The 26,078-nt window shown below is 32.9% G+C and overlaps 2 protein-coding genes and 1 long non-coding RNA gene across 3 annotated transcripts; 2 read left to right on the top strand and 1 right to left on the bottom strand.

Annotated features, from left to right (window-relative positions):
• Positions 1 to 534: 534 nt before the first annotated feature.
• On the top strand, positions 535 to 2,336 carry LOC145595275 (transcription initiation factor TFIID subunit 8-like). Its single transcript, XM_081651660.1, has one exon. The coding sequence runs from the start codon at positions 885 to 887 to the stop codon at positions 2,004 to 2,006; it is 1,122 nt and encodes a 373-aa protein (XP_081507786.1). The 5' UTR covers positions 535 to 884; the 3' UTR covers positions 2,007 to 2,336.
• A 2,371-nt stretch (positions 2,337 to 4,707) lies between these two features.
• LOC145593593 (uncharacterized) lies at positions 4,708 to 13,582 on the top strand. Its single transcript, XR_014102776.1, has 3 exons — positions 4,708 to 5,493; positions 12,229 to 13,003; positions 13,118 to 13,582. It is a non-coding gene; the product is annotated as an uncharacterized LOC145593593 (long non-coding RNA).
• LOC145593592 (protein LONGIFOLIA 1-like) lies at positions 10,735 to 16,745 on the bottom strand. Its single transcript, XM_081649864.1, has 5 exons — positions 16,273 to 16,745; positions 14,470 to 14,522; positions 12,531 to 14,312; positions 12,274 to 12,421; positions 10,735 to 11,735 (listed from the first exon to the last, which is right to left on the bottom strand). The coding sequence occupies exons 1-5, from the start codon at positions 16,424 to 16,426 to the stop codon at positions 10,960 to 10,962; spliced, it is 2,913 nt and encodes a 970-aa protein (XP_081505990.1). The 5' UTR covers positions 16,427 to 16,745; the 3' UTR covers positions 10,735 to 10,959.
• Between the last annotated feature and the right edge of the window lie 9,333 nt (positions 16,746 to 26,078).

The following is a 26,078-nucleotide window of genomic DNA, read 5'->3' as shown; positions in this document are numbered from 1 at the left end:
TCAACCTCATATAACAACAATAACCATTTCACCATCTTAGTCAATTATCAAGTATGTTATTAATATGTAAAAAAATTTATATAGATGCAAACCACAAGGTTCAATTAAAATAAAATATATTAAAAAAAAAAACTCAATTTTAGTTTGGCCATGAGCCCATGACAACTACAATTTTAAAAAAACTTAAAAAAAAGTTAGGGTTCGTTTGGCATCGTAGTGGTTTTCTGTTTTTTGTTTTTTTGTTTTTTAAAAGTGTATTATATATGTCACATAATGAAACAAAAATTATATAGACTTATTAAAATCATGATAATTTTGAAAACTGACAACAGAAAAGTAGAACACCTTTTTCTTGTTTCTTGTTTTTGGTTTTTCGTTTTCGAAAAAACAGAAAACTGAAAACCAAAAATGATGCCAAACAAGCCCTTATCAATTAGACATTTACAACAGTAGCGGGCAACGTCCGAGCTTATCACAAGTAATAAAATACGAAAAGAGTAATAAAAGGGGAAGTTGAATTGCATTTGTAATGTTGTATGCATGCTTCATTACGATTTGCGAGCCTATAAAAAAGCTTCAAAAAAACTCGAAATTACTCGCCATTTCCCCCTCGCTCTCAATTTTATATTCTTGCTCGATCTTAGTTTTGGGGGGTTCTGCTAGGGCTTTTTATACTCCATTTTTCTTCAAATCCATCACATTTTCCTGCTTAATCACACTCAATTTCATCGATTTCACCTCCCCAATCGCTTCAAAACCCTAGAATTTTCCTCAAGTCGAAACTCTTCGATTTTATTGTCAAAGATGCTCCAAAAGGTACCAATTTCTTGAGATGAATTCGAATTTAAGATTGTAAATGTTGATATGAATGAGTTGCTGTTGAAATGAGCGATGGAGGTAAAGAAATTGGAAAAGAATTTGAGCAGCAGAGCACAAGAAAACCAGCAGGAAACGAAGATTTTGTGCGAACGATTGCGAAGATTGCAGTAGCACAGCTTTGCGAAAATGAAGGGTTTCATGGTTTTCAGCACTCGGCGCTCGAATCGTTTGCCGATGTTGCGGTGCGTTACATGAAGGAGCTTGGTAAGACTTCGAATCATTATGCTAATGAAGGGGGTAGGTCTGAATGTAATGTATTTGATGTGATTCGAGGGTTAGAGGATTTGGGTTCGATTCAGGGGTTTCCGGGTGCTTCAGATGTTCATTGTTCGCTTGCGAAATCAGGTGTAGTTCGAGAGATTAGTCAGTATGTAGGATTAGTTGAGGGAGTTCCATTTCTGTTTTCGTTACCTAGGTTTCCGGTTTCAAGGGAGAGGAGGAATTCTCCTTCTAGTTTTTTGCAGATGGGGAAGGATCCTCCTGAGCATATTCCGCCGTGGTTGCCTGCGTTTCCGTTTTCGGAACCACGAGGAGAGTCACCGGGTTTGGGAGAGGGTGAGACTGATGGGCATAGCAAAGAGATTGAGCAGGAAGAAGCGCATAAGAAAGAAGAAGCTGAATTGATGAACATACAGCAGCAACAGCAAGAAAAGGAGCAGCAGCAGCAGCAGCAGTTGCAGCAGGAACAGCAGCAGCAGCAGCAGCAATTGGCTGCTAATAATGGCTCTGAAGCTGTTTTAATGAACCCGTATTTGATTCCTCCTTTTGCTTATGGGGAGAAGGCAGTATCTTCAGTTGAATTCCCTTCAAGGCATTGGGACGGGATTCATCATGTACATGTGATGGATACATATGCTCCAGTTGCTGAAACCGAACGAAATGAGGTTTCTGAGATTAAGGAGACGGAGAAACGAGTCAGTTTGGATGAGAGACCAACTGTACGGCTTAAGTTCAGTAGTGGAAGGAAGTCTTTGCGTACGAGTAAGAATGTAGTTGCTCAAACTAAAGGAGGTGAGAAGATTGCTGTTTTGTTTGAGCGGGATGATGAGAATGACGAAAAGAAAAGAAGGGCTGAGCAAATTTTGAAGGATTCAATGGAGACACCGTTGGATACGACTGAGTTGTAAATTAGGTTTGTTCGTTCGTCAGACATTGTATACTTTTTCCTAGGAAACTAGCAGCTAGAGCTGGTCTCAAAGAGATATTCTTGTTTGCTGATGATAGTTGGACTCTTAGGGATGGCTTTTCCACAAGTTGTGGAGGTATGTATGTGTTAGCTGTTCTTGTAATCTGTTATCCGTCGTTGATTCTTTTCTGATTGAAATTCATGTTCTTTTATGACTAGTACTTGAAAAATACACATGTGTACCTTAGTGTCTTATTTTCTTGTAATTGCATACACTGATTTAGCTTAAATCTTATCTTAATAAATTTGACAAAAAAAGAGTCATGGCTTCTTTATAATTGTACTGATTTAAAGTTGTTGAAAGATAAATTGGTTTGATAGTTCATCGATCTATGCTACCTTAGCTAGAATGCCAACATTCTGTGCATTTTGAATAACAGGATTATATGCAATGTGTATAATCCATTAAGATGTGATTTAGATGATACTGGACAGTTTCAGAATGAAGTACTTGGTGTTTTTAGTTCTGATTTGCTGAGTTTGTGGCGGTAACAGTCCTCCTTTAGTTTAGTTGCATCTTTTGGAATCGAGGATGAAAAGAAGGTTGCAGAACAACATTCTAGTTTATAGTGGTACCATACTATATCAAGTATCATTTACATATTCATGACTCTAAAGAGGTTTGAGTCTATGTCTTATTCTTAAGGTTGATACTATCATGCTGACCGTACTTTTAAGTCGAGGTTTTTTCTTTCAAAATTTGAAATTGGATGGGTTGATTATTTTGACATTGCTTTGGATAGTGTATAACATTCTTCTCTTTGTTGATACACATAAGAGACCTCCAGCAATTAGAATATGATTGTGCTGCAAGAACAATTTTAAAAGCACCTTGACTAGGAATCCTGCATTATTCCTGCAATGTTGAGCTCGGATATTTACCGGTTTAAGAATTATATAAATCATGAGCAATGAAAGCTATGGGAATAGATCTTGAAATCTTTATTACATATGTGGTCATGTTTGTCCAAAAAGAGATTATTAATTTGTTGATAAGGGTTTGCAATGCTGAGTGCCTATGTCCAAATCACACATCTTCGCTGCTCCGTTTTATGTTGCAGTTATTGTCATTTTGACTTTCAGTCACAGTAGTCATGGGTTATTGTTTACTTTTCTTATATGCTAATTTTCTATCTTTTTTGTTGTATATTTTTTAATTATACTTTTCCAATCACTAATATCAAAACACCTCCCCATCTTTTGAAGGAAAAGTCTTGATGAAGGCTATGTTCTCCCTTTCCCCTTAAAAATTGGTCCATTTTACTCTTCATGGTCACCGAAACAAATCTTAAACCATTATCGACATTTTTGTATAAAATGTTGATATTTTATGTATATACTTCCTTTGCTCTTTTAATATTTCAATGTTTGCGCTTTTGACAAGATCTAAACACTTCTCTTTAACCACATATTGTGATTAATTTGGTGGGGATAGTATAATTATGGAGAGGCTTGTTGGATCTTTCTTGATATGTACTTTCATTGTATCAACTTTTATAGTGTTTATTGCTATATAATTAAGGACATAAGGTTTAAATTGTGCCGTGGGAAGCGTAATCATGTTGCAATTTAAAAAAAACGGAAGTATATTGAAAGAAACCCAACAATTTCTCAGATGATAATTTTATTTCTTATGTTAATGAGTAATCATGGTCAAAGTTTTATAGTTAGACCTAAATATATGCCATTAACAAGTTCATAAGCAATCTTTTGGGGACTAAGGGTGTATGATTTAGCAGATACAGATCTATTAATAATACTTTGGTTGACATTGCCATTGAAGATTGAACTTGAGAAATTGACATACATAATGTTTTTCTCTTGATGTTATTGGAGCAAAATGTGAGACTAATGTTTTAATGAAGAACTATTTACTGGTTTTATTACTACATTGTCATTTTTGAAAGCATGCTCTGTAAATTTGTAATCACGGTTTCAACATGAAGTAATAGGTTAACTTGACTAGATAGCTATATAATCTGTGGTTTGAAATACCATATTATTGCTAGCTATATAGGTGGCTTGCCTTCACAATTTGAAGCTCCTTTCTGAAGCCCAATGCGTTTGTTCATTGAAGTGTGGTTCCCTGCCTTGGCAGAACTTATAGTATGGTTTTTTTATGGACAGACTTTACTTTATTATAAGACATTGGGATTCTTGATGTGATAAATAGTTTAACAAAATGACAAGAGTATGTGGATACTGGTGTTGCATGACTAACACCCGAGCAGACACATGTATGATTATCATAGTTTCCATTTCATCAACACGTGGTTATTGACTTTTCTGCGTGCCTAATATGGAAGAGGTCATGGATCTTCTCTGGTGTATGTATCCTTGAATTACTGATTGATGCAAATACATCAAAAATTTCTTGTTAAGTGCCTATTTATGTATTGCTGTACAACCACTACTATTTCTGCATTTTTAATCATGATATTGTGATTTATGACTTATGTTATTCATACTTGGTACTCATGTCCAATGTGGGGTTCTCAATTTGTTCAACTCTATTAATATATGAATAATGAAATTACTCCATGTTTTTGGCCCAAAATGAAGTGTCGAAGTGTCCTTACCCATGTTTGAGGGTTGAGGTATTGTCACACCTTTACTTGAGCCCTTGAGGTGAATGGAAGAGGCCTAGTAACATAGTTCATGACATGGAAGGTCAAATTGTATTTAGGAGGTAATTTTAAACCAATATGGATTTCATATTTTTTATGTGTTTGTCGTTTAAGAGTTTTCTACATAGTTTATTCAAATAATTAACACTGAAGTAGATAAAGACATTGTATTATGGTCTTCTTAAAGGTCTGATAACAGAAATGAAACTCTTTGATAATCAATGAGGAAGTCAGAGCATCATAATAATAGATTCCAAGAAAAGGGTTAATTGTCGAAGTACCATCACTGGCCAAAATTTGAAGAGGCATGACTTGGCTCAACCTAGATAATGTTGTGGAGAAGATTCTGGGCATATAAGGATTCTTGCATATTCCAGTCTGCAGGTACTTTTTCTTGTTGCCTTCTTAGTAGTGAGCCATTTAAATATTTATGCCTCCCTTGTATTTGTGTTCATATTGCACATCGCTTTCATATATTTTTTTTTCCTTTAAACTTGATAATTTCCTTGATTTTGTCCTCATCCTCATTATTATTCAGGACTAATGTAGAAACAACTTCTTTTCTTTCTATAAGTGAGTAGAAAAATAAAAAAGAACGGAGGAGGTATGAATTTTGGCCTCGTTAAATGTTTTATTCAGGATTAATGCAGAAGAAACTTCTTTTCTTTTTTTAAGTGGTAAACCTGTTACGTTTAGACTGTGGTTTGCCATCCACAAGGAGCTCTGCTGCTGCTGCTGTTGCTGTTGCTGTTGCTGTTGTCGTCTTCCAGCATCCAGGATTATGCGAGGTTTGATTGCCTGGTGAGTGTTTCTGATATGGCTGTCCTGATTTGCTTGTTGGCCTTTACAATTAATATCAGCAAGACCGATCAAATATTAACTGTTTCTAGATGAGTTTATCAGTCCATATGCTAGTGTGCGTTAAAGAAAAGACAACTTTATATTATCTTGAATCTTGCTGCATTATTGATGCTAGCCTTTCTAGATGTTTGTTTATGTTGCATTAAAATTTTAGCTTACTTTAAAAAGTTTGCTGAGATTCTTTAGGTTTTTTTATTTTTATTTTTTTTATGAAAGGATAGCATGTAATATACAATAGTTTATGGTTAAGACTTTAGTGCTTATACTTGAGGTTGCGAGTTCAAGTCTTGTTGTTTTCATATACAAGAAAATTGTATTAAATGAAAAGTGTACTTGCAACTCTTCAACCCGGTCCTTTGCTATGGGGTATTAGTGAGAGTGCTGCTTGGGTTGCTTCCTCTGTGCTGTAGTGTGTCCATCTTTGGTATGTTATGTATAATGCTGTGATGATATTGTTTTTGAGATGTTTGTTGGGGATGGTTCGTCGATATGCTAGGGTTTCCACTGCTAGAAAACACTAGATTCTGTCAAAAGAAAAACTAGCAGTAAATATTTTAATTTCAGTATGTGGTTTAGATGCAAGCAAATTGGTTGTAAAAGTTGTGTACAGATCTGATGGGATCTGATGGGAACAGCAGGCAATCCTGTATTTCTTGGTTTAAATTACAGCTGCTTATCATACAAATCCCCAGGGCAAGAAAGAATGAACAATTGAAGCTTTTCTTTCTCTGTTACACTCATGGGCGGATCTAGGGGGGGTTCATTGAACCCACAGATTTTTTGAAAAAAAAATTATAAGTTTTAATTTTTTTTTTTTTTCTGTTAATAAAACCTGAATATTGGATATATACACTCAGGGCAAGAAAGAATGAACAATTAAAAATGCTTTAGTGATATCAACTTTCTTTATTATTTACAAAAATGTAATATAAGATATTTAAGTTGTTCAAATTCTTTCAGAAGCGAATGCTTTGGAATATTCATTCTTGTAGCAGCCACCGCTTCGGATCCTGCCCCTCCTCAATTTCTGGCCCCATATTCTGGGTGTACTATGGGAGAATATTTCCGCGATAATGGAATGCACACATTAATCATCTTATAGAATTTGCATCCCTCAAAAAAAAAAAATTAATAAAAAAATAAAAATAATAAAAAATTCCCCCCTCCCCCTCTAAAAAAGAGTTTATAGAATTTGCATTGACAAGCGTAAAATTTTCAACATTGTAATTTAAAAATACTGGGGGGCTACATCTTATTTTGTAACGATACCGAACCCACAGTTTTGAATTCCTGGATACGCCACTGGTTACGCTGAAGGGGGAAAACCAGGTGGTTTCATATACCAATTTTAATTTTTACAAAACCCTGCACTCTTGACCCATCCAGTTAAGTGCCACATTCCTTTGCTGAAATCTAACCAAATTGATTTGTCGTGCAAGCTAGATTTAAATTAGGCTCTTGATTGTACCTTGTGTTACTTGAACTCGGGTATCCATGTCTGCCGGGGTTTGTGTCCAAGTATCCGACTTGGCTAATTTGTGAAAAAATTCCATGATTTTGAACTTAAGGTGAAGTGTCCAAATTTTTTATACCCATGTTTGAGTGTCTAGGGTCCGATACGGGTACATGAGGTGAATTGAAGTCTTAACATACATCATACCCCTTAAGAATTTCTGATATAAATAGTCAAATACTCATAGTATGCAATTTTCTTACCAATGAAGGAACTGGATTCAAATATTATTTTCCTACAACTCACTTTTCAATGTGCTAGTCAATGGGTATCAAATAGGATCATTTTCAAGCTCTAGTGGGTTTTCCTAATGTGATCCTCTAACCTTCAAAGATTTATTAGTAGTTTCAAAATTTTGGTTCTTTAGGGCTGATTTGAGGTCAGAATTGACTAAAAATTATCAAATAGGACTTGCCAAAGGCTAAAAATTTACAATTATTTTGTTAAGGGTTTTCATTAGGTTATGTGGGAAGTGAGTTGTCCCATGGAGAATTTGCTGTTAGGCGGTTAGGCCGGATGGAGTGATATGTGAAGATCTCAAGGCAAGGTGGCTGTTTGCTGATATATTTTAATGAAGATGAGATTTTATAGAGGATTATCGGTGCTAAGAGCCTGGGATGGTGGAGCAAGATCTTTCTTCAAGGCATGTGCATCTTGGGATTTATTTCAGGTGTTGCATGTTTTCAAGTCCTTGGTTGATTTTAAGTTTAAAGATTGGTTTGATGGTTCTGCTTTGGCATGACATTTGGTGTACGGATAAATCTCTACAAGTGTTTTCCAAAGTTGTTTAGATTGCTTTATTAGGGAGGTTACCATTTTAGTAGCTATTCTTCTGACCGGAAATAATAAAAACATTGGATCTTACTTTTAGGTTTTTTTTGACTTTTACCACCAAGAAAAAAACACGAAATTGTTTTTTACCACCAAACTTTTAAAAGTTTTATTTTACCACCAACTAAAAATCTAAAAATTGTTTTTCACCATCTGTTGTCAAAATAACCATTTAATCTAACAGATTTAAAAAAATTCTTCGATTTTTGGGTCAAAAACATGTATTTTTAATGTTTTTGGGGTAAATTTGGCCCTTTAGATTTGATTTGAGGTCAGAATTGACTAAAAGTTATCATAAATACCTCATTCTGCCTAGTAAAAGTACCTCGGTTTGCGTGACCTAACACAAAATGAGACATTTTTGATAATTTTTAGTCAATTCTGACCTCAAATCGGCACTAAAGGACCAAAATGACCCCTGAAGCCCCTAATGAACATGTTTTTGGCATAAATATCAAATAATTTTTTTTAAAATTTAACGGTTTATTTGACAACTAGTGGTGAAAAACAATTTTTTCATTTTTAGTTGGTAGTAAAATAAAACTTTAAAAGTTTGGTGGTAAAAAACAATTTCGTGTTTTTTCTTCGTGTTTTTTCTTGGTGGTAAAAGTAAAAAAAACCTCTTTATTGGGACTTCCGAATGGTTGGTATGAATATTTAGTCTTGAGGTTTTTGGTATTCTGTACCTTGAAAAGTTTGTGTAGAATAGACAATATGTTTCTGATTAGAGCTTTGTAATTTCTTGACTTAAATTTTTCTGTTGTCTTCTGCTCTTTTGATATATGAAGGACAAAATCTCCTTTTCATTTTATTTTATTTTTATTTTTATATTTATTATTTACTTTTTTTTTCTTTTACAATAGTGTTTGTCTGAAAGAAGTTCGCAACTGTCCTTGACACCTTGTTTTTATGAGGAATGCTTTCATTACAGGCTTATGTAGCTTAGTCTTTTTGGAGGAAGACTGTTAATTATCTTTTACTCTCTTGTCCTTGGTTCTTTCTCTTTGGCACTTACTAGTATCCTTGTTTGGGATGGGCTGGGTTAACTTTTTTCTGTGAGATATGTCCTTGTGACTTGGAAACAAAAGGATGAAGGAAGGCTCACTTACTAGTATGGAAAATGGTTCCGTTGGCATTATGTTACTGCATTTGGAAGGAAATTATAATGAATTTTTGAGGGTATAGCTTTCCATAGCTGAGATTTCAAGTTACTAATTCAGAGGCTTTTGAATAGCTATAGCCAACAGTATTAGGTTTTTTAACGCGACTTTTTTTTATTTTTTATTTTTTTTATTTTTTATTTTGTAATTATCTACTTGCTACATCATAGCTTTAGGGAAAAAGTACACTGTCAGTTGAAAGGCCGTGATATGCAGTGAAAGTAAAAGCTTTCTCTTGACTTTAGGTTATGCGAAAGTTTAAGACTCTTGTCCCATCAATTTTGTCCTCCTTTGCTGGTTTTCATTCTGTTATTCTCTTCAGTTTATAAATGCAAAATGAAGTGTTGAAGTGTCTGTACCCCTGTCCTTGTAGGAGTGGTGAGGTTCTGACAAAGACACTTGAGGTAAAATGAAGAGTCTAGGTTACACGAGAAACTATTATCCGTTTAGTTTTATTAACATTATCATGAAAGCTGAGGTATCAATTGCTGACTATTTTTAAGCCTGCTAGGCCGCTTTGCCTTGTGCAACAGAGTGCATTTCTGTTGTCTGATGAGCCTGTCCATGGCAAGGGACAATCCTCAATTCCCCCAACCCTTACTTATTTTGACTTTGGTTATGCTCTCATTAGTGTTTGTGTAATCTGTTTCATAACTAATGATATGAAGTAATAATAAGAGCTGTCTCTTGACTTTGGGTTTTGAGAATTCATGACTCCTATGCTTATTTGAAAGGCTCTGATATGCAATGAAAGTAAAAGCTATATCTTGACTTTAGGTTATGAGGAGTTTTAGACTCCAATCCCATCAAATTTGTTTGCCTTTGCTGTTTTTCATTCTGTTATTCTCTTCAGTTAATTTATGCATGACTGAATTATCTTTTCATTGGTTTATCCACACTTCATCTCTCCTTAAAAACTATGATGAATAAAATGCTACGTCTAACTGTTAGAAGAAGGAAATCCCATAAAGTTGAATGTAGAAAGCTTTGAAAACTTTTTCCCTGGAAGTGTGTTTTTAGTGACATTGCTTGGGCTGTGTGAGTTAAAGTTGTTTCCTTCACTTGCCAATTTTGGCTTGTATTTGATTAATGTGAATGACTATAGAAGACCTCTCTCCTTTTACTTATTTATTTTTATATTTTTATGCCTTCCTAAAAGCAGAAGCTGATGAATCATTCGATGGTTGATGGTCAAACAGTTAGGTTATTTTATTTCATTTTGCTTCATCATGGTATTGATCTGCTTACATGTTCATTGCGACTGTCTTGTCTTATGTTTTGCTGTGCAGTCTATTAAAATTTGCTGCAACTGGTGGCACTTGATAACGGTTGAGATTTGTAGCCTTGTAGGGAATACAATGGTTTGTCTCTGTTGAGATTAATTGCTGTACATGGGCGTGTTGACTGTTGACTGATAATAATTATGTGAACATTAGTCACAAGGAGTTTTAAGTGACTGTTCACTTTCTTGGGACTGTGTTAATGATTTTGGGCCCTCTGCAGGATTTTAGTAGTTTTACCTGGAGTTGCTTGTTGCTTCAGCAACTGATTTTGCTTGCATTTAGAATTCCATTAGGAACTACATTCCACACTATTGTTCCCTATCTTCTAATTTAGAAACAGGGTGATACTTTTTCTATCTTTTTGAGAATTTTAGGGTCTAGAATAACCTATGCAATTTGTGGAAGATACATCAAATATGTATGAAAGTAAATTCTGTATTACTTTACAAAATTACAACTGTACTGTTGATTAACATGCTTTGCTTGACAATCAAGTTAATTTAAATGCAAAAGGAGAAATAAAAGGATGGAAAGTAGACTAAACATGAATTACAAGAGTGAAAGTCCTAAAGCAAAAGAAAAGTTGAGTTAGTAAAGATTCTGAGAGAAGTTACTGCTTTCAGTATTTCTGAGATTGTACTTCTGTGGCCTTGTCTTCAACAAGCTCCACTATCAAGTCTTTGAATATCAATCTTTCAATATCTAAAACCAAAGCTGGTGTTTCACCACTGACATCAGTCCAATCTGCTGATCTATGTGTCAGATCTTTCCCTATGATGGTTGTCAGAAAATCCTCCTCGTCATCTAAGTTTTGAGGCAAGCTGATAGGTTGGAGCCGATCAATTTCTTTAAATATCTCCTGCAGGAGCTGTGGACCACTAGTTGTCAGCTCTGAATGCAATTTCAAGGATGGTCTTGGTTGAGAGAGTTTCTGAGATAATATTTCATTAACTGCATCAAACAAGAGCCTTCTCCTGTGCATTTCTGTGGTTCTTGTTATTCTCTCTTTACTATTGGATCTTTTATCTGAAATAAAACTGCTTCCTATGGCTTGTTCCAGCACAAAAAACAGATTGGGGTTAATTGCTTCTTGTGACTGGAGGACAAGATGATTGTCCATTGTGTATTTAAGATGATTTATGAATCCCGAGGCAGAGAGTATTTCAGACACATATGACTTTTCCAGATTCATGCTGTTGTAAAGAGGTCCAGCATTGCCTAAATTCACATTCTGATAAGTGTTCATGTTCCTTACAGTAGGAGCTAAATCTTTGAAGTTTTCTAGCGTTTGATAATCTCTCCCATAGATGAATCCTGCTCTCATGCTGTCTACAGAGTAAGATGGATCAGTGTCCATCCACTCTGCTTCAGTATATGTTGCATTGGTCACCAGATCTGCATAAAAGTTAACAACCTTGAATCAGCATTTCTTCCTAAGAATTTTGCTATAATATTTTTTGATGGATATTTTAGATAATCATGTTCCATTGAACTGTGTCATAAATCTCATAATGTGATAATGTTCCTCTCTTGCTAAGAATGGAAGCTTGCATACTTCTATTTTCTGTACTCTTTATTCTAAGCTTCCTTTTCAGTGCCCCTTTTATTGATAGCGGATGGATTTCTTGTTACTTTTAAAAGCTGATCTGATGTTAAGCCTTATTTGTGGAGAATAAATATTTGCATGACTATATCTTTATACTAAGTGTTATCTTAAAGCATCATCTGTTGGTGAGTTAGAAAATGAAGATTACTGGGATAGTGGTCCAATAGCTGTAGAAATTGAGTTTTTTAGGTTTATGTTGATAAAAATGCATCTCTTCATGTCATTAATATGCTTTATGTTTGTTGGCACTAATTTTAGTTGATAATCCTTTGTTTTATGTAGGTTGATGCACTTTGGGCTAACTTCATAATATAGTTCTGTCTTTACCTCTGAATGCTGTTGGTTTCTTTCTTACTGGAGACGGAGTTTCATCATCGAAGAAATTAGCATCAAGAACTGAAACCGGGCTTGGTTGCTCCCTCACAGCTATTGCTAGTTCTTCCAAAGGTGCATCGCCTCGGATTCCTTCTGAATTCTGTTGTTAAAAAGGTCAGCTTAGTTAAGGTGAACTAATGAGAGTAGAAATGAGTTGAAGAAATAAATGTAAGTCAATAACACACGAAAAGATGAGAAGTAGAACTTACTTTGTTACCACTCACTTGCTGCATGGTTTCATATTTCATGCATGATTCATTAGCGTTTTCAATACATCTTTGGGATAACAATGGATTTGTGTTTCCTTGTTGACTCGGGGATGCTGATTCATTACTGAACTCGCTTGATTGTCCATCAGTCTCCTGCAAAAAAGATGAATCTTGTGGTAGCTTTCGGTTGTGAGGGAGGAATCTCATTGCTTGCTGGCTTTGCTTTACTTTAGAAACTGATGTTGTTCCAGGGGCGCTTCTTGCGTCTGAAATCCTTGCTGAGCTTGTCACATTTTCCTTGGCCATATGCACAGGTGCTTTTGTAGTTCTTATTGGCCTTGGAGTTCGTTCTCCAGAATACTTCTTCCTGATATGATGAGTTTCTTTGGGATCTTTTGCTGCTTTCTTCTGTGCTGAATCCTTGGGGCCATTTACAGGCTGAACAATCCTAAGTCTCTGAAGGCTAATTACGGGTATATCTTGTACAACTTGAGTTGTTTCTTCTCTTGAACCTTTGACAAGTTTAGTCGGCTTTATATTTTTAGCTGATGTAGCATCTTTGATAATATTGAACCCTTTACTTGTAGACGGAGTAGCCTTTCTTGGACCCTGTTTTTGGCTGTTTTGAACAGAGCTGCTATCGCTTGTTTGGGATGCACAATGTGGAGACTGATTTTCCCTTCTGATTTCCAACTTGTTTTTCTCCTTGTGCATTGAGTCAAGTATCTGTTTTAGAGCTCTTAGATCCTTCCCAGATTTTTGGAAATCCAGATCAGCCAACCTTTTCTCAATTGCACCATAGACAGTGAGAGGATGGTTTTTGGGTTCTGAATCAGCTTCCTGAGATAGGGAAGCTGTTTGCTCTGACTTGGCTTTATTTGACCGTGGAGACCTGGATTCCTTGCAATTACTTCTTGGGGAGTGTAAAACCCGATCTACTTTGTTTTCATCTATGGTCCTTGAAGATCTCGAGAACAACTCAGCATTTCGGAAATAGTTAGAGCCATCTTGCTCTATCTTACTCTTGTTGGATGGTGTATCATCTGGCAGAGCTTCCAACCCCATCAACTTTGCCACAACATTAGATGGTGCTCTGTAACTTGTAGGCTCCTGTTGGTCACTCTGGAATTTGTTGGAACTGCAAATCTCTCTCTTTAAGTCTCCAAGGAGTAGATTGTCTTTCGACTCATGGGCAGATACTTTTACAGTTCGTTGTTTACTATCTAATGACAACCTCGGGAGGTCTTTAACTTTCAAGCTAGAAATGTGATTGTCCCTTGTTTCCCTGCCATCATAAGATAATCGAGCAAGATCTTTCTTTCTTGGAGTAGCTACAGGCGCACTATGGTTGGAACTAATTGAACGGAATGACTCATTGAGAGCAGCAACTCGCGGGCTATCTGGTCTGGATGTATGTGAAAGTCTTGGGGAATCCATATGCTGATATTCATATTTCACCTCTCTTGATGCAGTTGATATCGATGATGCAGTTGATATTGGTGATGCAGAGGGGGCAGTCTCTCTGATTATGTGTTTCTTGTGGTGGTAGCCCATTTTTACTGGTGGACTTGGTTGTTGTGGAAGAGATTGTAGCGGGTTGGCTCGGTGATCCCATGAGTGTCTTCCCCCTCCAACGGTTTCAGCTGACAGCGACTGTTCAGACTTGGTGGTCCATTCATATTCTGATGAGGATATGGCCGTTGAACCAGAAGATGAGATGGAAAGTCTGGTTGATTCTATGGGTGTTACTTCCATCTCCTTTACGACATTCTGGTGTTTTTCCTGCGAATGCAAGCAAATTTAGCTGCAGTGTTACACTAATGTTGCATTTATCTGACAATTGTAACCATATGAAGGTATAGTTTCATACTTTCATCATATAAAGTTGATAACTAATTCAAAATTTCAGATGTATCAATCGATTTATCAAGTCTCTCACCTTTGATTTCTTGCTGGCATTGTTGCCTGCTCTTCCGTGCTGCTTGTTTTCACCTGTTCAAGCATAAGATGTTGGGTTTTAGATTCATGACTTAAGAACATCAAAATTATAGCAGGAAAATTGAAATTCAATTCTGTGCTCATTTAGATTTTTAAAGATAAAAATTTTAACATGTTGCAGTCAGTAGCCAAGAATATTGATCAACAATGTTTGTGTTGAATTGTACACTATTGTTGTATGTCATTATCAGTTAAAGAGAAAATATCTTGAAATTGAAAAAAAATACAAATTCTTTTTAGGACTTTGCAAATATTATGATGAATGATTAAATATAAGATGCAGTTACCAAGTATAAATGAGTCGTTTAACAATGTTTTAGGACATCTCATATGATTTTGTTGACGATGTTGCTATCAATCCTCTATTTAAAATATCGCAAATGATAAATCATAAAATTTATTATACGTAAGACGGATTCACCACGTAAAAATGTCTCACACTTTCAAATAAAAGTAATGACGTGTCGTTTAACGGTGTCCTAGGACATATAGGACATTCCACATGATTTTATTGACAAAGTCGTTAACATTCCTGTAATGCTGTGACATTGTACCAAACTTTCGACAAGAGTTTTTGTAGCCTATTTTCTTTCTAAAAAAAAATCATGTATGCTACATGTTAGAAAGTGGTAAGTGTAGTGAAAGATACTCCTATATTGAAAGAAACATTTGACTGAATGCTTCTATGATAACAAGATTTCTTGTGCTGTATAATACTATGACGTCGCTGTTATTTAATTGTGACAATATTTGTGAAAATCATAATATAATTTTGCAATCTATATGTTATAAAACATACCATTCTCAAATATTAGAATAGTACTCGTATTAAAAATTGCAATATTTGTTATTGGTCTCGGCTGTAGTATATTTCCTCTATTTCTTTTACTAGTAACGTTAAAGCTTTTTACTATTTACACAAACTCATTTGACTGTCTTTTGTGAATTATACATTAAAATGAACATCGTATAAAAAGATCAATGTTAATTATTTTTCCCTAATAATACACAAGAACAATAGAAATTAAAAAAAAAATTCCGAGATTTAAACTTGTGACGTATCAAACAATTCATACACATATTATTAGACTACATTATGCAATTCATATTTAAAACATAAATAAAAATAAAATTATTGGTATTCATATGGTCTTCTTACTGTGTTGATTGAAACACAGAGTAACGACCAACCACTTATGTCGCATTAACAATCATCACATGCCATTATTTCAGGGTCAAGATAAACTGAAAATTTATTACTTGTACCACTTTTGACTATTACTATTACTATTAATTATTTCATCAATTCAGCTATGGAATATGTACTACAGGAAGAGGATCATAGAGTGAAGGGACCATAATTTCCTCCATTTCTTTTACGAGTGACTTGGGTTCGATCTTCACCCCAAACCTCCTACGATAAGAGAGGCACCCCCGCCGCATCTTATTGTAATAGGAATCAAAAAAAATTGTTACAAACAATATGAAATGGAGGTAGTATAATTATTGAAATCTCCGTATAAAAACTCGTAGTATTACCAAACAACTTGAAGATTATGTCATGTTATACTATATTCTTAAACAACATAGCATATTAAATCATGTTATGCTATATGATTGAACAACATAATACTTTGAATATACTTCAAATGTTATGTTTACTTAAAAACTTGAGAGGAATTTATGTAGAATTGACTAATTTCATAATAAATGTTTAGAATGGTGGAAAATGATTAAATCTTACCTGGAGAAATTCTTCTGTTAGTTGAATTGCTAATGACACGATTATTGATGAAATGATGAGGATCAAAGAATTGAAGCAATCCATTCATACATCCAATCTGCTTCTTCAAATTCTGATTTTCTTCTGACATTGAATACAGAAGTTTTGCAGACATTTTTTTTTTTTTCTTTGAGATTTAGAAGAAAAAAAAAAGGGGATGCTTTACTTCATCTGATGTACATTACTAAGGCTGAAAATATGACACATAAAATCTGTTTAACAAGTTTGCAAGTTTACGAGTTTCAGAAACAGAGCGATTTCCATAAATAATGCTAAAATCGAAACTTGGGAGTACTTATTTTTCTGAAATCTGACATATTGTGAATATGATAAAATAGATGATTTATGAGTACTTTTTTGTAAGTGGATTTTATTTTTTTCACATGGAAAACAGCAAAGTACAGAAGAAAAATTCTCTGAAAAATGAGTGAATGTGTATGTATGTTCTGTCTGTTGGCTAAGAATTAAGAAAGGCAGCTATATATTGCCTACTGCATGGTTTATGAGACTGACAATTTTTTATATTAAAGTCTTTTTGGAGATGACCTTGGGAATTGTGATTCTAATCGATTAATAATTAATTAATATATGTAATTACTCCTATTTTTATATTCCTTTTTAAATGCTATTCTATGAAATTTAAGATTTTTAGCGATAATTATAAAATTTAAAATTCTTTTTAAGATGTAACTTCGGCTATTCATTTCACCTTAAATACAGTCATATGTATGAACACTTTAACATAACATGCTGAGTCGAGCTCTCCTTAAAACATGTACTATGTGCTTGTATTCTACAGAAGTATCAAAGCAAGTCCGAGTAACTTACATTCTTACAATGGTATTCTAAAAGTTAACTTCGATGTACTTAGTATGTTACACTAGGCTAAACACTATATCCGTCCCATTTTGCTCCATTTTTCTTTTGTAGGTATAATGAATAAGCATTCCATTTATTTATTTATTTTTTCTGTTCCTCGGTTCTCAATCTTATCCCCCAATTTTCCCTCAATTAAATTCATTCAATATACAAGTAAATGCCCATGTGACAAAAAAATGAGACAGAGGGAGTAATTTTATACATGTATTGGTTTTTGGTTTCCCATAAAGTTCAAGAGATGTATAAGTGGTAATTTCATTGACAATATGTTATTGTTAGGTAGTGTAGTTTTTGCTTCTTTGGACAGAAAGTTTAGGGGATCAAAAGAAAATAATTAAATTTTTTATATGATGTTTTTTATAATTGGAAAGAGTATGAAATAGACTAAAGAAAATACAAATTACCACTTGTGCCTCTACAAGTTAAATTAGTATAGACAAATGGAAAGAACAAAAAAAGTACATTATCTTATGTTAATAATAGACCTTTTTTGTATATATGTTTGTAGACACAAACATTGCTTTCATTTGATTATTGATCTGCCAAAAAGGTATATTATTATTATTATTATTATTTAAAAAATGTTGAAGAAAAATTAAAATCAAGAAAAACAAAAATGGATTAAAGTAGAGAAATGTGGAAAAATTATAAAAAAAAAAGTGGAGAGATGTGGATTGTAGGGTATGTGGGGGTGAGATCTCTGAGTTCCTCTAACTTGAAGTTTTCATGTGGGTGGACCATTCTTTATTGTTCATGTGGCGTTTGTCAGAACTGTTATTTTAGAATATCAAATAGGAAGCTAGATTACCACTAGAGGTGTCAAAAGCACACCCAATCCGAAAAATATCCGATTCAGATTTCATTCGTGTGGACAAAATAATTTAGTATAACTTAATTTTAAAAATATATTTGACCCGACCCGATCATATTAGACCCGATCCGATCATTTGAATTGACACCTCTAATTATCACTTGAGAGGTCTCTACTTTTATTTAGGTCACCTTGTTTTAATTTGTTCAATTTTATCTTTACATTTTTATTTTTAAATTTTATTACTATATTTTTTTGAAGGTATTTATAACAATTACTTGTAAGGAATCTCTCAATAAGATTTGATCCCTAAACCTCAAGGATATGATGTGGGAATCGATGTTTATGTTCCACCACCTCAACCTGGTCAATTTGTATTATGACAATTACTTATTAATACTGTATAAGCACTTACTTATGAGAAAGTTAAAAGTACTTGATACAACAAGGTTGTAGTGGATGTTAATACTCTACTACCCCAATCTCAATTTGTAATAATATAACAATTACTTATACAGAAATCATACTAATAATTTAAACTAAAAATATTTATGTGTATACAACTTTTAAGGTTGAATAGTGTATAAGAAGCAAAAAATACTTAGAATTAAATATTAATTATACGGATCAACACATAATTGTGTTATGTATTTTTAAAATTAATAAAAAAAAATAATATATTTTTACTCATTATATACAAAGTACATACAAGAATACAATACTCATCATAACTTTGGTAGTATTCCATTCTCCAAGTTGAAACAATGACACTTCGAGAAGGGATAAAGGGTGCTCCCTTTGTAGGGGCAAGGAACTTGACTGTTGAGGGAGATAATTTGATAGTGGTAAACCATATGAACTAGGTTTGGCACGTTCTATGAGATATTTACAATCTCATAACCAATGCTAGTGTGGATTTGAGCAAGCTTAATTAGCTTGAATCATACTCGTGATCTGATGGACTTTATGGCGACGAAGGTTTTTTTTTCACAAGATATACGATTTTCTCTGATCCTTTCATTTTCCTTAATTATTATCTATAAAATTACTTTAAATTGGCCCATTCTTTTAGGTTGATTGATGTACTATTCTTACAAACAAGATATATAATTTTTAATTCTAAGTAGTTTTTCATAATGTGTGCACATTGTGACAATTTATTCTACCCTGAATTAAGAGTAGCGGTGTTACATAAAACCTAACCTAGTTTTCTTTCCTTACCCTAAAATAAAATCAAATTGCTGTTACATTTTGTGGTGGAGAATATCTGATCCCTAAAATTCAGCTAGCAAAAGTTGTAAGGATATGTAATAAATGCTAAGCCAAAATTATTGTTATAATATACAGTAAGTAAGGCAGTAAGTAGGAAACAATTGAATATGTAATTGTTGGTTAATTGCTAGGCAAACCCTGCCCACAACATTCATACTTTGCCTAATATTGTTTTTATCTTATCCATCTAAGCAAGTAGCACTTAATCATGTTATTTGGTCATTCCAATAATATAGCATCAACTTCCTCCCTTTCAAAAGATCTTGCTATAGGATGTCGACAAAATTAATGAAACTCCTATTACTCTAATTAATTTGCTATACTAGCCTTCTATTGGACCCTCTACACAATCAATATTTTAACACGAGAGCAATTAGATGAGATGGTAAATAGTGACTCAAGTAAATTATTTCAAATTAAAGATTATTTCATTAAATTGAGTCGTTAAGTAGATTTTGCATTGTGGGCTATCTATTTAAAAATTATTCGTTTGAATAGGCAATTTGAATATTATTTATAACGGTGAGGTTGATTTTGTATTAATTTATTTTATTTCGTTTTTTTTTTTTTTAAATTTGATAATTATTGTGATTGTGCATAATTAGTTAACTTTTGTTTCACGATAATTCATTAAGCCTTCAAAGGTAAATAAACTAAAGACTACTAAACAAAACCAATTACAAACAACTATAATACTCAAATTATGTAGATATAATAAACTTAAAAGACAACGAACCGAATCAAAAGGGGAAGGAAACAAGATCAATTGTAATTATTTTTGTATTAATCTCATTGGAAATGAAGCTAAATTATGCTTGAAAAAAAATAATATTGGTACTTGGAAATGTGTAAATAAAAAATATGTAGTAATTTAATCGAGCCTATTTTCCTTAATGGCCACCAAATCTAATTGAGAGAGTACTTTGTTGGAGTTTGGTTAGTGGCACGTGACTATGGAAACCTCCCATCAACTCATTAAGTCATGAGCAATCATACTCAAGGAATCCACCTTTACATGATCATACATTGCTACACGTACACATGAATAATACTCCATATTTAATTTGAGTATATTATACTCCCCGTCAAAGAATAATAATTAAATTTTCTCATAATCAAAGCATATACACATACTCACTCTGTTTCTTATTAAGGGCCTGTTCACATTCACTTAATTTCTGTTCAGTCAGCTCTAATCAGTTCAGTTTAGTTCAGTTCAGTTCCAATCAGTTCAGTTCAGCTCTTAATTTCCCTCTCACTAAATATTCATTTCAGCTCAATTCAGTTCAGTTCAGTTCCAATCAGTTCAGTTCAGTTCAGCTTCAATCAATTCAGTTCAGTTTAGTTCAGCCCAGTTCAGTAAATATGAACAGGCCCTAAGTGTTTCAATTTTAATTTGTGCATTATATACATACGTCACTTTGATTGATATTAGTGGTTTACATACAAAATCAATCAGATAACATGAATACTTGTTAGAATTATTTTAATTTATACTTTCAAAATATCAACTTTATTTTTATACTTATTGACAATTGAAAGTATCGATTACTGATCAAAGTCTTGCACTTTCACGTTGGTATATGGGCCTATAAAAGTAGGACAGAGGACACTTGATTTGAAACAAAGGAAGTAATTTGGATAGTCAATATAGATTATTTAGTTTCTTTTTCATATATGTTGTGAAATTTGTAACTATTGTTCAATCGGCCATACGATCTTACCCTTATTTTTACTTGAGAGTTGAGAGAAAGGAATCCTAATGTTTTATCTATATAACTTTTATTATTGGCTAGAGGCCATATTCTCAATTCCATTATAAGAATATAGGTCAAAGAGAATAATCTAATCTAATATATATATGTAAAGGGAAGTTTTTTCCCGAGTTTTTAGAAAACCACGTAGGATTTAATTTTCTTAGCGCACCACGTAGGATTATAAATTTAGTTGCACCCAATTAAATAAGCGATTATTAATTTCTTTTAAAATTAAATAATTCAAATGTCACGTAAGCGAAATTGGCGAATGGTTACTTAAAGTTTAAATCAATTAAATATAAAAGATTATCTTTTGATATTAGGAATTTTATTTAAATATATAAGAAATTTTAGCACATAAATACAAAAAAATTGTTTTAAAAATTCAAACAAACCGTGCATCGCACGGGCTTCATCTAGTGATATTTATTCCTAACAGAGAGGTCAACTTCATTTTTGCCTTTTATAAACCACCTTTTAGGATATATTATACTATAGATATATAGTAACATATTTTGTAAAAGAAACCTAATTATTTATATAAATAAGTTTTTGCGGACTACTTAAATTACTTTTTTTATTTTCAATAAGTATAAGATGATATTTCAAAGTTATAACATAAGTTTGTTTTACTTTGTAATATTTATTGAAAAAACTTAAGAAAACTAATCGAAAATAAAATATAAATATAGGTGGAGTAGATACCGAATTATCAACTAGCTTAACTGATTAAAATATTAAAAAAAATCCTATAAAAACAAAATTTTTAATATTTTATTTTTTGGCTACAAACCCAAAAGAGAAAGTATGGGAGGTGAATAGGTGATAATGATAGTTGAAATATGAGATGGAGACTGCTGAGGAGCACATGAGGCAGTCAGGCAGAAGGAGAAGAAGATTAGATCTAAATTCAAATACCAAAACTTTTCAAGGGCCACACGAACTATTTCAATCATCATATCCATGGAATGGAGACACCCTTCCTTTTTTTGCACCTTAGGATGAGGTAGCCTAATGTTATACACATAATAATAATAATAATAATAATAATAATAATAATAATAATAATAATAATAATAATAATAATAATAAATGTTATTTATTAATGCATTGGTTCATTTTTTTTTTAATAAAAAATTATTCTCTATGTATCATAAGTGTTTTTATATTTATAAAGTGCATTTATAAGACCTAACTTTTGTATATTCCCTCCATCCTCTTATTTTGACTCTTAGGCTCGTAGGTGTATGGTGTATGTTCACTTTGTTAGTTTCTGAGTGTTAAAAGTTGATAACAGAAAATATTGTTGGGTTCAAAATACTCTGTATTGTTTATGGGAGGAAAATAATGGTCTTGTATGTTTATTAAATTGAAAATGAAACAAATCCAAAAAGACAAGTTAGGGCCTGTTCTCATTGATTGAACTCAGCTGAACTGAACTGAATTGAATTAAACTGAACTGAACTAAATGAATATTTTATAAGAGAAGGAAATTAGGAGTTCGTTGAACTGAACTGAACTAAACTGAACTGAATTTCAACGTATATAACCCTTAGTTGAATAGAAATTAAGACAATTTTCAAGAAGCATAAGAATTGAGAATAGTTTTTTGTAAGTACTATATCCCAAATATGGTAGGAAATATTCTTTAAGAATAAGGAAGTCAATGTTTTCGTGTGCTTATTTTGTTTGATTTTTCCGATAACCAACTTAACCAAAAGTTTAAACTCATATCCGTTTTAGATTCTATGAGCTTCGATCCTTCCTAGAAGCTAATGGTGAGAAATTTCCGGATGTGTGATATATCTCCAAGAAGGCAACCCCATTAGTGCCCCATTATCAGCACATGATGGCCCAGCTTATAACCTACAAAAACATCTCATGTGCATCATCACTATATGTTCTTTCCTTAGCGATGTTAAATCAACTTAATTAAAAACCATATACTACTTGTATTAGTTGTATAATTTAACATCTCATGTCATTTTTTCAAGGATTATTATTGGTCATTCTTTGATAATTGAGTACAACTTCATTAATGCACTGCCAATAAATTTCAGGGTGTTTGAGAACTAACATTGTCTTGCAATTTCCTTTAAAACATAAGTTGACCCTAGTTACATTGTTTTTTCCTCCAAATTATTCTTATGTGGACCTATTATAGATGAATATATAAAATAATGTATGGGGTGACAATGTATTTTACATGAGATTTTTGAGAAATACGTTTCTAATAGACTAATACTTCATTCGTGTTATTTAATTTCATATTCATTGTAACACCCCATAATTTTTAGACGTATTTTCTAATTAATTAATTAATTAATATTTTCTAAAAAGAGAATTTTAGTAAATTATTTTATTATTTGAATTTGGAGCCAAAATGATATTTGAATTTTGGCGCCAAAAACATTTTAAAAACGTAATTATTATTTTGGATTTCGGATAAGATTTATTATCCATTTATTATATTTTAAAACCGGATATATATATACATATTCAATTCAGTTCAGGTCCAATAAGTTCTGTTCAGTTCAGTTAAGTCAATTAGAACATACCCTAAGAGTTACAGATTTCTTAAGGGTAGAAAATTTGATTTTCTTAGTTCATTTAATTAGTTTTTAATTGATATTTTGCTAAATAATTATTTTCTACAAAATATATAATTTACAAAATATAATTCCTAATTATTAACCATGGGGTCCGAAATATGAGCTTAGGAAAGCCCAATACTTACGGCCACCTTGTGATAAACTCGGGTTAATTATTTTGGTGGTTTTGTATTTTAATTATATTCCTTAAGTTCCATTATTTCCTTCATTCCTATTTTCCATCTCACTAAGATTTGATCATACAATTTATTTGCCTTATATCTTTCTTAATTATTCCCTAAGCAAAGCCTATTTACCTTTTTATATTTTATGATCAAACACTTACCTTAATTCTTCATTTCTTAATCACCATAAATTAGACTTTCATAAATTCTTAAATTCTCTTTTCCAAGTAATTCATTAAACTAAATTTACCACATTTCTTCCTACATTTCGTTACCTTAATTCTTGCATGCTCTAGCCTATAAATACGAGCAAATTCAAGTTTATCAGAATGAGAAACAAAATATGTTTCTCAAGTGGCATTTTTTGTAATTAACTTGCTTTGGGTACCGTGACAAATATTAAAATATACAAAAAACACAGCTAGCCCCTAACCTTGGGTTAAACAACCCAACCAGTCTACTATTGCAACATTGAATAACGTCAATGGCATAAAACCAAAGTGTTAATGTTTTTGGTCAAATTTCGTAGTGGGGAGATAGATGAGGTCGAGATACGAGCAGATCGAAGTACGAGTAGCTTCGACATCTGATGTTAAAGCGCCGATTTGATTTATGAGCTCCGATTTTGATGTTTTGAATGATAAGGAAAGTTTAGAAATTTAGTATGGAGAGATTTTCAGAAACGTAGTACGTATGAAATCAAGTTTAAAGCTTAGCTTCAATGGAGGACATGGTCACCCTTACTCTTTGGGGTTGACTATGCCCTTAATTTCACCCTTTTTTCTAGGGTTTTTCATTTATATCAGCTCCGGATGGGGTCATCTTCAAAGTTTAATGTCAACGTCTTCTATGGTTTTGGCCCTTTGATGTGAGCTTCAATGGAGGAGGAAAGAGAAAGGAGGAAGGAGGAAGAAGAAGGATGATTATTGACGGTGTGAGTGATGTAAGTTAACTAGAGTTTCATGAAGTTAACTCAAGTACAAAGCAAATTACATATTTTTCCTTCATTAATTAGTTGAGATTACTTAATTACCCCTTGAGAAACAAAAATTTGTTTTTCATTTTGAGAAACCGGGGTTCCCTCTATAAATACCTTATACATCAAAGCCAAAAACTCACACCAAAACTCTCTCTTTTCTCTTTACTTCTCATGGCACTCTTCTCTCTTTCTCTCTCGGTTTCTTGCACCACCACCACCGCAAATCACCACCTTCACCATCAACCACCACCACCTCACCTACGACCACTGTAACCCACTGACAACAGCCAGGTATCGACGAGCTGCTGCCATTGTCGTGCCTTCTTCTTCCTCCTCCTTTCGGTTTTCCACCTCTTATGGCTTTATAAAAATTATTATGAGTGTTTTATATTAAATAAAATCAAATTATCATTCAAGTTTATGAATTATTTTATAAGGTTCATGTACATAGAGTTGGGGGTTTTGTTGTGATAATTTGATGACAATTTATTGATTAAGGTTATATTTAATTGTAGGGTATTTTTGACAAGAGTGCTTGAGGTTCTTTTGTGTTTTGCTAAGCGAGGATCAAGGTACGTTTAGGTGGCGAGATACCTTTAAAAGTGATTGATTTGAATAGTAGGTTTCATGTATTTTTATTGACGATTAAATTAAATTGAATATCATGATTTATAAAATAATTTTGAGAATTCATATTTAAAATAAATATGTTTGAGAATGGATTTTTAATACCATGTTTTCAATTATTTATCATATTAAAAAAAATTTACTTTTGAAAGCATGTTAAAATTGAATAAAAAGGAGTTTTGAGTTGAATTATTATAAAATGATTATATTACTAATTTAAAGAGGAGTTGTTGAATTATTTATTAAAGCTTTACAAGTATGATTATATATATATATATATATTAATCCCACCGTGCAGATTTGGTAGATAAGACTTTGGGCTATGTATGACCGATTTTTGCCTCAAGGAAAGCCTTTCAATATGAAGATACTAATTTGGAGGGGGTGCACACTTTGGATGCGGAGAAGAATTGGCTTTTTAAAAAGAGCAATTGATTTTATAAATTATTATGACTGAATTATTAAGTTGTTGGAATTATTTTGAGAATAATCTTTAGAATTACTTTGAATAATGATTTGGAATTATTAGAATTAGTTTAAAAAGCCTGTGTGCTAATAAAATGAGTTTACTTCTTGCACTTATCGTACTTAGCATATTTTGCTAATCTGTATTTTTATTTGTTTTGGTTCGCCCTATTTACCTTAATGGTAAGCAGGACTATTTTC

This window comes from Chenopodium album, chromosome 19, assembly GCF_948465745.1.
Source record: "Chenopodium album chromosome 19, dcCheAlbu1.1, whole genome shotgun sequence".
In the NCBI taxonomy this organism is placed as follows: Eukaryota; Viridiplantae; Streptophyta; class Magnoliopsida; order Caryophyllales; family Amaranthaceae; genus Chenopodium; species Chenopodium album.
Note: the sequence above shows the minus strand (reverse complement) of the source record. Positions and strands in the feature narration are given on the sequence as shown.

Coding starts and splice junctions, on each gene's coding strand:
- LOC145593592 (XM_081649864.1), bottom strand. CDS start 16,426: ATGTCTGCAAAACTTCTGTATTCAATGTCAGAAGAAAATCAGAATTTG. Junction 12,422..12,530: donor AGCAAGTGAGTGGTAACAAA/GTAAGTTCTACT, acceptor TTTTAACAACAG/AATTCAGAAGGAATCCGAGG. Junction 11,736..12,273: donor GAAACCAACAGCATTCAGAG/GTAAAGACAGAA, acceptor ACTTTTATGCAG/ATCTGGTGACCAATGCAACA.
- LOC145595275 (XM_081651660.1), top strand. CDS start 885: ATGAGCGATGGAGGTAAAGAAATTGGAAAAGAATTTGAGCAGCAGAGC.